Consider the following 12,500-nt stretch of genomic DNA (forward strand, 5'->3'; position numbering starts at 1 on the left):
AACAAAAGTATAATGGAATAATTCGTCAAGCACAAGTACATATGCAAAATACTGAAACAATTAGCTGAGCAGAGATACCCATGCTTGTTTGTAGCATCAAGTGACCCTATAGCAAATCATTTAAAGGCAGGTAGTAAATTCTCAAAGAACACAATTTTTTCCTTTTTATTTGGTATAAGGCAGAATGTTGAACTTTCACTGAAAGATACAAGGGGAATAGAGATATTGGGCAAAGCCACCTTGTGTTCTTCCTTGGATAAAGGATTAAAGTGCTATGTAATGTGTTTTCATATTGAACAAAATCACCATAAAACCGTAACTAGTTGGATAAGACCATATTGGCTCTAACTCTCCCACAGTGAGACTCCTGATAATAGATGTCAACATCGCAAGTTGGTAATCTTTGTGACTTTCTTTACTTCCAGCTTTTTCTATCCATCTGCTAACCCATAGCAGAAAGGGGGATATATTTGCTTGGCCACTCTCTAGGTTGAGTTTTATTTCAGAGCCAGGCAGCTTCACATAACATTCCTTGCCTTTTCATTGTAAAACTAGAGCCATTTCTGTGTTTTAGTTTTTGCGTGATTTATTGTATTGAGAGACTTAGATGTGTCATATCAAAGGCTCTATCAGTGCTGCAGTTGACTAAAATTGTAGTATAAGATCCATATCAGCTCATCACTTTCTGTATACTCAGTGTGACAAAAGTGTTGCTGTTTTATGGTAGGACAAAAAGCAACTTTATTTTTTTTGCATTCATGTACTGTCATGAACCAATACGAAACATATAACCATCCACAATCAAGATAACATGAAGAGGTAGGCAAGAGGAAGTGAACCTGTGCTTGTGACAGTGAGTGGCACAGTAAAAGGCACAGGTGCACATTTTAGACACTGGGCATAGTTTGTGTCACCTTCCTCTTCTTGTTCTGCCTGCACATCCTTCATTGACGGTACTTTAGAGCAAGAGGTCGGTAACCTACTGTGTGTCATCAATCTGTAAAGATTGTGCTTGCTAGAGACTGTGGATGGGTTGCTATTCAAGGCTCTCTCTTTTTGTTGATGCTTGGAAAAATTGGTGCCATCTAGGTTTTGGATGTTGGGTTTGCTTAACCCATTAGCAGCAGATGGCAGGATTTGCTGCCAAGGCAGAGTCGGTCGTAGATGCAGATGGCACCGTGTCAGACAATGTAAACCCGCCATCCTACTGCATACACCCTTTTTTAATACCGCGACCAATGGGTTAATATTACGGTAATTTTAGTAATTATGACTGCAATTGTCATCATCACTCACTCCTTACTCATAGCACAGTAAAATAGCACATTGATCCTAAATCTGCGAAAATCAAGTATTTCATGACACCTTATCAGACCAAAGCTGATATGTCATGTATGTCATGACACCCATACACAATGGGTTGATTTGTGTACATGTAGCGCCATCAGAAATCAAATAAGCTGAACATTATGAGCAACATCTTTGTTAATGTTACCTACGATCAAACATGGTCATGATCAAACCTGTTATTATTTTGTGAAAATGCAACAACAACAAAAAATATATAGTTAATTTGCTATAGGTAGAGCTAAAGGAGGATCTACAATGAATAGAAAGGTGTGAAACATTCAGCTTGTGCAGTTTGATAATGCATAATTCGTCCTAAGGATATTTTTCTAAAAGAATCCCATAAACATAGATGACAAGGACACATCATATGGAGGAGCAGCAATATTTTCTTATTTTGAAGTTGTGCTGAGTATGAGAAATTGTCACTGATTGAAGATTAAAGCTTTGGCCTTTGGAAAGTTTAGAGGAGCAAGAATGATTGAAAAATGTGTTATCCTCTGGTAAGTGAGGGAAGGTAATTTTGCAGTGCATCATATTTAGAAAAGAAACAGAAACAGGATGCATTGGGTACATTCCCATGTGATGAGTTTTTTTTTTCTTTGTGCATAACTGTTGACTGATTCTATTTTGGACTTCAGTGTTTTTTGCATGTTTGTTTACTTACTTGTTTTGAACATTACTGCAGTGCAGGATTCTTGTTCTTTCTTGAACTTAAATATTGATTATCAGATTCCTCCTTTTTACAAGTCTGACCAATTGATATTTTCCCTTTTGAGTGAAGAAAAAAAATAGAGTTCCACTGATACCAATGAATATAGTAGATGCAGTCATACAAAGGAGATTTGCAATACTTTTTTGTATTGATCTCTTTACAGTATTTTTTTTTTCTTGTAGCATTGGCAGATTGCTCTGCAATTATGAAGGATGTTTTCTCTTTTCATAGAGACTTGGAGGCCAAGGGTCTGTGTAGATTGAATGAACAGTTTTGATATATGAGTTTTGTAATATAGGTAAAAAAGATTGAACAAATAAATTAACTTGACTTCAAAAGAAAAAAAGGTCTTCATAAGTAGTCAGTCGGGTTTGATTACTTTGATATTCAGTTTATACATATTTTTCTTGCATTAGCTGCAATATTTTAACCTCATTTTCTGTGCAGAATAGAATATTTGAAATTAAAAAAAAATAATGTTGATTGTTGATGTATAATTTCAAATGTCAATTGTTAGAGCTGTAGATCTGAATTTACAAACACCTGTAAACTGTTTTTCCTCTATTTCGGTCTCCCAGTTACTTCCACATACTACTCACTGCTGGGAGGTCAGTGAAAAAATTCAGAGTGTAGCATAGCTTTATACTGAATATTACATTTCATTTCTCTTATTGCATATTTGTAGTAAGTTATGTTCTTGAAGATAAAACTTCATTTTAGTTAATGAATTCCCAGATCACCTGATTTCTGTTTTTAGAACTTAAATACTTTAGTCACAGTATGTATTGTATTTAACCCTTTCCCAACGGGGCACGTGCTACACGAAAACCCTTATGCCGGGCGATTGCAATATTGCATTGTAATCGTCACAGTGGAATTGACACCCTGGCATCAGGAATTTAGCTGTGTCACATGAGTGTGACGCACCATCGTCATTGGGTTAATACCTTGTCAGGAGTGTTGTTCATCCAGAATTTGTTGTATCTTTAGATTGCAAGATAATTAGGCCTGAATGGATGCCAATGTGAGAATTTTTGAAAGATTAGGTGAGGTAGGAGATATGATTGCCTCTTATACCACAGAAAAAAAAATTGAAAAGTTCTTAATGAATCTTCTTCAGCCAGACATGATGTGAATAGAGAATGAAGAATCCTACTTCAGCTCATCCTCAAAATTTCAGGTGCCGTTATCAGAGGAGGATAGTGAAAGTATGTCTGGAGCCACTCCCAACCCGAGGCAGGAGGAGGCAGCTGGACTGAGTGCTGCTCCACCACCGTACAGTGTATGTATTGCTTATGGAGTTTGTCAATGCTTATTGCAAAGCTATGGCAGAGGAAAGTGAATGAAGCCTATATCTCTTGCAGGAATAGTTGGATTCTTGAATGAAGAAAAGAAAAGAGAAAAGAACTATGTGCAAGAGGTATGAGAAAACTACCAAGATAATGTAATAAGGATTGCTATTGCTTATGTTATATGTATTAAGTCAAAAGCAAGATTTCAGCTGATGGTGGTACCATGGGCTGGAATTTCCACCTCAGTATTCTCAAAAATCAGTTTTCCAATTCTATGAAGTATGTTGGGTAAAAGTTTAGGGATAGCTAAAACTAGAAACCAATAGATACCTTTTATAATATCTTCAACTTTGTAAAATATATTAATAGTCAAAAATTGTTCTTTAGTTGATCAGATTTAACTAAAACTTGGAAGGAAATGGTATGCAGTTTATAGTGAGATTTCTCAGTCTTATATTCTTCCATCTTAGTATATAGGAATTGTAAAATAGTAACTGAAAAAGAGATTGTCTAAAGATCAGCCTTCATTATGCTTATAGGACAGATAAATCCTGCTTTAAATCCAGATATATCCAAGATTTTAAAATTGGTACAAGGTGAGAGTTACATTTTCTGACATAAAATTATTTTCTTAGCATAAGATCATATAAAATTTCCTCCATTACCCCAGGTGGAAGACTCGAACGATGGGGCCACATCTTCGACCCCCCCGGAAATAACGCCCCCAAAGCCAGACATGTATGCTCCGCCCCCTTACGAGGAGTGTGATGGTGACGAGGACTTCACCAGCTCCATGACCGCTCCTCTGACCAGTGAGTCGAGCGAGGTGCAGCCACCCAGTTACGAGGAGGTCCAGAGGCTCAAGGCCATGGAAGCAGCAGAGGATTTCCCCCCACCTCATTGTCAGGTGAGTTGCGTTTGAGGTTTTGCAGAGTGTGGAATGTTAGCCCCTTTGACGGAGAGTGAGATTCTCCTAAGATTTGCATTGAATCCAGAGGTTGTTGCTTTTCTACCATCTAAAAGGGAAAAGACAGAATTGAAAAAGTTTTATCATAAATTTTCCTTCACCAGCAACCCCTCCAAGCTCATACTCCAATTTAAGGCAGGATATTTCCCACATCTAATCCAGTGTCTTGGCATGCTGACTGAAGTAGGTAATGAGAACTCTATCTGTCATGTCACATATGGAGTTCATCATTAGATTGAATGGGTTAAGGAGAGGGTTTTGATTTATGGGAGAAGAGAGGTTATTGCCAGGCACTTTGCCATACTGGGGTGAGGAGGATGTCTGATGTTAATTGTATGTGATGTGATGGATTAACTTCTTTGCACTGTGATTGATAGAGAGGTACTAAAGGACTTTTCACCAAGTCATTGTGTTTTTCTTGATATATTTATTAATAAATTGATATTTTGTTATCATCACAGAATAAATCATTATAATGTAAAATGAAAATACCATTCCTGTGAGGTTACCTTTGAAATGAAATGCATAGAAAATTTCTGATCCCCAAGAAATAGCCAAGAACTTGATAATTTCGCAGGGAGGAGCGGCCTTGGGTGGCCCAGGGGGTGGCAGCAGTAGCAGTGGCATGCGAGTGTTCCGCATCTCCTCTCTCGGGGGACTGGACCCAGAGACAGCAGAGATTGCCGAGGAGCAGCTTCTTGGGACTGATTTCATGTTCTTTGTAGCTTTTGCAGGTTTGTACTCCTTTTTTGTGGCTATTGGTAATTTAGTTGAAGTAGTCTGATTCATATGTTTCTTTTCTTAGATTTTTTGAATTTTACGGATTTCATTTCTTTTTTTAACAGTTTTCATATCTTTTCTTTTGTCTCCTATTCTCCTGTCTCCTCTAGTCACAATGTGATTCTCTTTTTTTGTCATTTCAAATACTTATGATTTATTAACATTTGTCAATCATTCTTCAAAATTTGTTTAGTCTTTCCTAAACTTTAGTCACTCATGGAACTTTACATCACCAACTAGATACCTCTCGTAATTTCATTTGTATTTTGTATTTAAAAGTATATATTGAGTATTATACAACATTAACCCATTGTGGACGGGGCGCCTAACGACCTAACTGGTTGTCAGGGCGGGCGGTCTACAACACTAGTGTCACCAGCTAAAGATTAGAGGGAGGGGAAAAGGGCCTTCTCCACCCTCCGGGTAGGGCAGACTAGCCCAAACAATATTTTTCCATAAATCCTTAAAATGCGGGTTTAGGCTGACTATGGAACTCTGTAGCTCTGAGGCTAGTGATGTGCCCGCTTCAACTGTGAGCAGATCCCAATGTTGTGTCGTGTACGCATTGACTCCTGTCTTTTAGGCTTAATCGGTGTCGACATGTATATCATGACACCCGTACACAATGGGTTAAGATTAGCAATGTTATTAAATCTAGCAAAGTAAACAAGCTCCTAAAAGTATGATATAAATTTTTTTATTAGATAGATTAAAAAAGAAGAAGATAGGAGTAACTTGCAGAACCCCTGTAAATCCCATTTTGAAAATCTGATTTTGACTTTTTTTTTTATAACAATCACGTGTAGTATCAGGTAAGAAAGTAAGAAATATTAATATTTTGAATATTCCCTCGATTGACACTCTCATTAATTTCAGCGGCATTTGTGTTCAACTGGGTTGGCTTTGTACTTCTCTTGTGTTTCTGTCATACCGTTGCTGGCCGCACTGGGGCACTCGCTGGCTTTGGACTGTCCCTGGCCAAGTGGGCCGTAATTGTACGACACTCGACAGACCTGGTAGCAGACTCCAACACTTGGCTCCTGTGGCTGATTATGGCTCTAGGTAAGTTTATTTGATACATTTTGTCACTTTGTGAGTGGGTTATTGATTTTTATTTTTATTTTATTTATTTATTTATTTTTTATTTTTTTATTTTTTTTATTTTTTATTTTTTTATTTTATTTATTTATTTATTTTTCTTTTTTGATTTTTTTTTTAAGAGTGCATGGGTGATGTTGATTGTCATTATTAGGTACTTGTTAGAGAATTCCAATACTATGTCTTCATAAATGTGACATTCACTCACAAGGAGTTATTTATGTGTAAAACTCACGCCTGCCATCTTAAAGGTTTTATTTTGGAATATATTGCAGATTTCCATTGAATTATAGGTTCTCCAGCCCTTCCATCCCTCCAACCTCACTCACTGAAAGCCGGATTTTAAAAAGTTTCATTAGGGCAGATTTTTGTGAATTAACCCATTAGCAGCGGATGGCATGATTTGCTGCAAGGGCAGAGTCGGTCATAGATGCGGATGGCACTATGCCAGACATGTAAAACAGCCATCCTACTGCATAGACCTTTTTTTAAAACCGCGATCAATGGGTTAACCCAGTACTGTACCGCTCATTCAAAAGCCCAGTGGCCGGGCGGCATAGTATTGTGCCAGCCATTTAATTGATTTAGGCCTAATAATTCGAACGCCCTGGCATTGGGACATTCAAGGCTGGAATGCCCCCGTCGTGAGTGGGTTAAAAGCCTGATTTTGCACATACTCCATTTATAATTCAGTGTTATATGTCAAATCCATGTGGCACAGTAAAGTGTCAATGCTGAAAAATGATCCAAAGGTTATCTATTGCACATGAAAGAATAGGAGAAAAATGAAAATACGAAGTTTTTTTTTTAATGTTTTGTGAAAAGGTAATAAGGTTGGCAAAAGGAAGGGGAGATTGCTATGCAGTACCAGAATTACTATTTCACACTTGAGACAGTCCATTAACAACAATAAAGCAGAGGTGGGAACCATGACTATGATTAGCTAATAGAGAGGCAGGGCTACAAGGCTAATGGACACATGGGAATAGTATGTAATGGTTGGTATGGTCTTATTAGTAGCAAAAAATAAATGTGATAAAACAGTCAGCCATTTTTTGACTAATTCAAATATCTACAAGTGGGACAAATATGAATTACAAGAATAGGAATTCAGAGGTTATTGTTGTCATATTTGCATGATTATTATTGCAGTTCAATTGGTGCTTCTCATTGAAATAGAAATATTACATAATGATTTATGTGTTTTTATGTGTAAGTGCACTTGCATTGGCATTTCAAAAGTTATTGTTATATATTTGAATCAGAATTCTATGTGAACATCTTGTGATTGCTTTTCCTTGTGATTTCTCAAATACACATTCAGTTTTCATACTTTCCTGAAGTTTTGCTTCATGGTGCAGTCTCTGGCCTTTGACATAAGACCATAGTGAATGAGTATTTATTTTTTTTCACAAAAGAATTAACTGCTACACTTTATTTTCTATTATACTGTTGTTGACCTCCTGAATTTTTTTTATATTCAGCTACTAAAACTATGAATTGTGACGTAACTACCATGCTAGTGTAGGTAAATGACCTATAATTTTTATTTGTAGTCAAGAATTGGCTAGGGAGTCGTGATTATTTCATTTTGATATTTGAATATATTTTTTGATTCATTTTTTTACTCTGTCAATTGCAGGAATGTTGATCTGTATGCGTGCCATCCTGCAGTACATCCACGCCAAGCGGGAGTGGCACCAGGTCCCCCACAACTCCCGTCATCGTTTCTTCCTCTTCTACTGAGACAAGATGTGACAAAGTATGGCCCACATCACCTCTTTACTGAGCAGCATGGCCTTGCCCTTCGGATTTTGTACGGCAGCAAAAAATGATCGCTCCATCATGGATTTTCTTTCGCCTCTCCCCTAAATTCCTGAGGCCTCCCAAGATTCTGCTTTTGAAGAGGTGATATGGGCGTCTGTTGCCATGACTTCTGCAATTTGAAACAAGGAAGTGAAACTGGTTGAGCTTTATTTAGTAGATTACACGTAGGATGATCAGTGCGTTGCCGAGTGTCGCCGTGGGACATTTTAGCAATACTTGTCATTATTTTTTTATTCGGCGTGAGATAGTTGCGTTTCAAGCTTGTCCATCATTGGGATTTGTACTTGGTTTATTTCATTGTTGCAAGATATATTTTATTAGACTAGACATTGAAGAACTTTATAATTTTGGTAATGTCTTTCAGTTAGGCATATATGAATTATTTTAATATATATATATATATAGTATTGATAATTAAGCTATGTAAAATGGATCCTATATTTCCCAATATAAACAGTTTCAGTAGGTAACAGATACTGGCTTCCAAAAATTATGATGAAATATAAATTCAATTTATATGTAGATGTGTATATATATTTACATATATAGATATATGTACTTATATGTATATATGTGTGTGTATATGTATAGATATGTGTATATGTATGTATGTATATGTATATGTATGTATGTATATGTATATGTATATATATTATGTATATGTATATGTATATATATATATATGTATATATATGTATATGTATATATATATATGTATATGTATATATATATATGTATATATATGTAAATATATACATATATACATATATACATATATACATATATATATATATATATATATACACATACATATATACATATATACACATATATGTATGTATATGTTTATATGTTATGTATATGTATGTATATATATGTATGTATATGTATATATATATGTATGTATATGTATATATATGTATGTATGTATGTATATGTATATATATGTATGTATGTATATGTATATATATGTATGTATGTATATGTATATATATGTATGTATGTATATGTATATATATGTATGTATGTATATGTATATATATGTATGTATGTATATGTATATATATGTATGTATGTATATGTATATATATGTATGTATATATATGTATGTATGTATATGTATATATATGTATGTATGTATGTATATGTATATATATATGTATATATATATGTATATGTATATATATATGTATATGTATATATATGTATGTATGTATATGTATATATATGTATGTATGTATATGTATATATATATATATATATGTATATATATATGTATATATATATATATATGTATATGTATATATATATATATATATATATATATATATATATATATGTATATATATATGTATATATATGTATATGTATATGCATATGTATATGTATATGTATATGTATATATTATATATATAATGATTTATGCAGGTATGAAAGGATAAAATATACTTTCCCTTGCCCAGAAGTTAATCTACAATTCCTAGCTGGTGTTCTTATATCATATTCTACAGCCTGCAAATCTTTGTGCAATCCATTCTGTGCCTCTACTGTTGCTGTTTTTAATGAGTCAGTAACAACTAAATACATATTAAAGGATCCCATGTAACGTCAATAAGTAAAACAGGTGTGTATTATAAGCCATCTTGTTAATATTACGACATGTGAGTACAACCGATCTTTGTGTCATAGAAAGCGAGAACAACTCTTGGCGGATGAGAATGCCGCGCACGCAAGTGCTTTGGCATTAATTAAGAAGAAGAGGGATGGAAAAAAAGAAAGACAGACCTTCATAGTAGTCTATAGTTTTATCTCTAGCATATGGTGCAGTTTAGTCTTTTATGAGCCAATGCATCAAGACAGGAAGGTGAACGGAAAGAAAGATTATTTTTATGTACCTATGAGATCGCATTTTAAAGTGTGGAGCTACAGATATTTTGCATTGAGTTTACTTTTTTTTTTTTTTTTTTTTTATCAACTAATTTTACAATTGCCCTGGTTTTTTCATACAGACTTGTGGAAAGAGTCAGAGACAAGTGTAATTTATTTGATTGTTTTTATTTGGATTTTTTTGATATTGTACATATAGTTATTGAAGGTTATTACTTCTTTCCAGTTAGAAAATACAGGTTTTACAAATAACAAAGAAATAATTTGTCTTTTATTCCATTTCAGTATGTTTGTTATTTTGCCATTTTATTATTTTATCATCTCTTCTCTTTGCATTTCATCTGTAAAATGCTGAGAGCTGAATCACGAGTATTTATGCACAGCTTTCTTTATATCTTATGAACATCACTTTAAATTTCAGCATCACTTTTTCCTCAGTATTTTTTATGCTTTAAGAATCTGATCTTTTTCAGATTGAAGTTCATTGGAATGCTAAACTAATATTTAGCATGTTTGGTAGTGTGGTAGTTCTACGAGACATTATACAGTTTATTGAAACAGTAACCCCTTAGTGCATGAACACATACTCTTGGCAGATATTTGTGAATTAGGAAAACATACCAGTCCACAGTTTGTTTGTTTTTCTATTATTTTTAACCTATTAAAATCTTTATTGAACTTTTCAACTCCATGTACATGTTAACCTTTCTCTCTCCTATTTTCAAAGACAAATTATAGGTATCAACAAAGAAAAAGTACTGTACTAGCATATTGACAGAGGCAGCAGTTATATTTTCTTGGGTGGTGCTCTTTGTGTGTGAAATGTAGAGGACATTCTCTCTTGCACATTTACAGCTGACATTGTACTGCTTGTTGTCTAGTTAGAGGTCAACGTTAAGCTTCTATGGCCCACTAATATGGTCTATGTAACATGCAAGGTTGTATCAAAATTTATTTCATTCATTGTTTTCATCTGAAATTATGTCTTGATCATAGAATGTTGCCTCTTACCTTTTGGTTGGAGGATAAAACGTTCCTCGAGTGGACACTTGCTTGTAAATATTAGCATGCCGCCCAGCCATCCGCTTTCAGTGGATGAAGGATATATATGTATATGTATTTATGTATGTATAAATATATATATATATGTTCACATGAATGATAAAAATATCACACATATCTCACCATTTCATATATAAAGTAGAGGCATCTAGTCAGCCGGTATTGTATGATCATATAATTGCTAGTAATCAGGAAAAGTGATATGGTTTTTACCGATTTACTTTTGTTATTAACATAAGCTTGTTCCTCCATTCCATTGGTTAAGATTGTCATGAATGGTAGATGTAGCAGTAAGGATTGTTGGACACAGTCATTAACAGAAATAGAAAGAGAAAACATTATTTAATTGATAAGGAACCATACATACTTAATAATAAAAAAAAGCACCAATTCTTTTCCCTTCCTTTTTTTCTGTGTGACTGAAACCTATGTAAGAATGAAAGCTATAGAACAATATTTTGCCTGAATTATATTTATGTATAAAACTGCTTTTTCCCTGTTCACATAGATGTAAATGATGTCTCATCAGAAGTTAATGGAGCAGATTCTTTTAGTTGTATGAAAGGTTTAGTTTTATCTTAGTGGCACTGGTGTTGATTATACTGCATTGACAATTAAGATATAAAAAAAAAAACGAAAGAGTACATAGTATTAATCTGATCGAGTGCATATAATTTTTTCACGAAACACTTTTTGGTGACAAGGGGATTTGGGTTTATCACAGATGTTTTTAGTTGTGCAGTGCATGTAATCAATGTTAAAAAGAGTTTATGACAGGGAATCAATGTTTCTTTTAAATGTGATGATGCGTATAAGTACGCAAATAAAAACAAAAGTTTCACCAAAGAATTTGCCTCTTTTTTTACCTTCTTATTCACAGTATGGTTGAGGAGATTGTCCTGCTACCCTTATGAAATTGCACTGGTATGAATTTGTTATTGAATAAGTTCTTCTGGAAAGGAAATTGTTCTTTCATTCACTTTTTGTCCCAGTAATGATTTTTTAGAATTGCCTGATGGTGATTTGAGGATAGATTGATATACAGTATTGATATTATGTTTCATGGATTTTTCATAAATGCCATTAGAAGTGACAATACTCTTACAATCCTGTGTGAATGTCGGTGTATTTTAAAAATATATTTACAATATGGACAGCTTCGACAAGACGTAAGCCAGGTCTACTCGACTGATGGCCTGTGGTCCTATTCTGTAACTTGAGTACTGTAACTGGAGCCCTGGTTCCAGAAGGAAAAAAATGATTAAATAACAAGGTCCTGGTAATTAATTCCTGCAAGTCTATCAAACATTTGTATTTAACATATGCTCTCAGGGTCTTTCATATAAGTTTAGAATAGTTTCCATTCAATTGAAAAATCAGGAAATCTGGATCACTGCATACATTGGAACTTGTTGAACCAGGTAAATGCTTATAATTTAGTAGACCTGCCGTGAGCAATGAGAAAATTAATTAAGAATAAAGAAATAACATTGATGTACAAAGCAATTTAAAATGGTAATTATGG

At 34.2% G+C, this 12,500-nt stretch overlaps 1 protein-coding gene across 1 annotated transcript in view; it reads left to right on the forward strand.

Moving 5' to 3' along the window:
- The window catches only part of Ndfip (Nedd4 family interacting protein), a 13,355-nt gene extending 1,534 nt beyond the window's left edge, over positions 1 to 11,821 (forward strand). Inside the window, exons 2-6 of the mRNA XM_043015235.2 lie at positions 3,243 to 3,344; positions 4,025 to 4,261; positions 4,899 to 5,055; positions 5,978 to 6,163; positions 7,842 to 11,821. Of these exons, the coding sequence (XP_042871169.1) occupies positions 3,243 to 3,344; positions 4,025 to 4,261; positions 4,899 to 5,055; positions 5,978 to 6,163; positions 7,842 to 7,945 (786 nt within the window). The 3' untranslated portion in view covers positions 7,946 to 11,821. The remainder of the gene's footprint in view (positions 1 to 3,242; positions 3,345 to 4,024; positions 4,262 to 4,898; positions 5,056 to 5,977; positions 6,164 to 7,841) is intronic.
- Positions 11,822 to 12,500: the final 679 nt, after the last annotated feature.

Source organism: Penaeus japonicus, unplaced genomic scaffold (genome assembly GCF_977035675.1).
Source record: "Penaeus japonicus unplaced genomic scaffold, GWHDUDI00000001_assembly GWHDUDI00000001, whole genome shotgun sequence".
Taxonomy (NCBI): domain Eukaryota; kingdom Metazoa; phylum Arthropoda; class Malacostraca; order Decapoda; family Penaeidae; genus Penaeus; species Penaeus japonicus.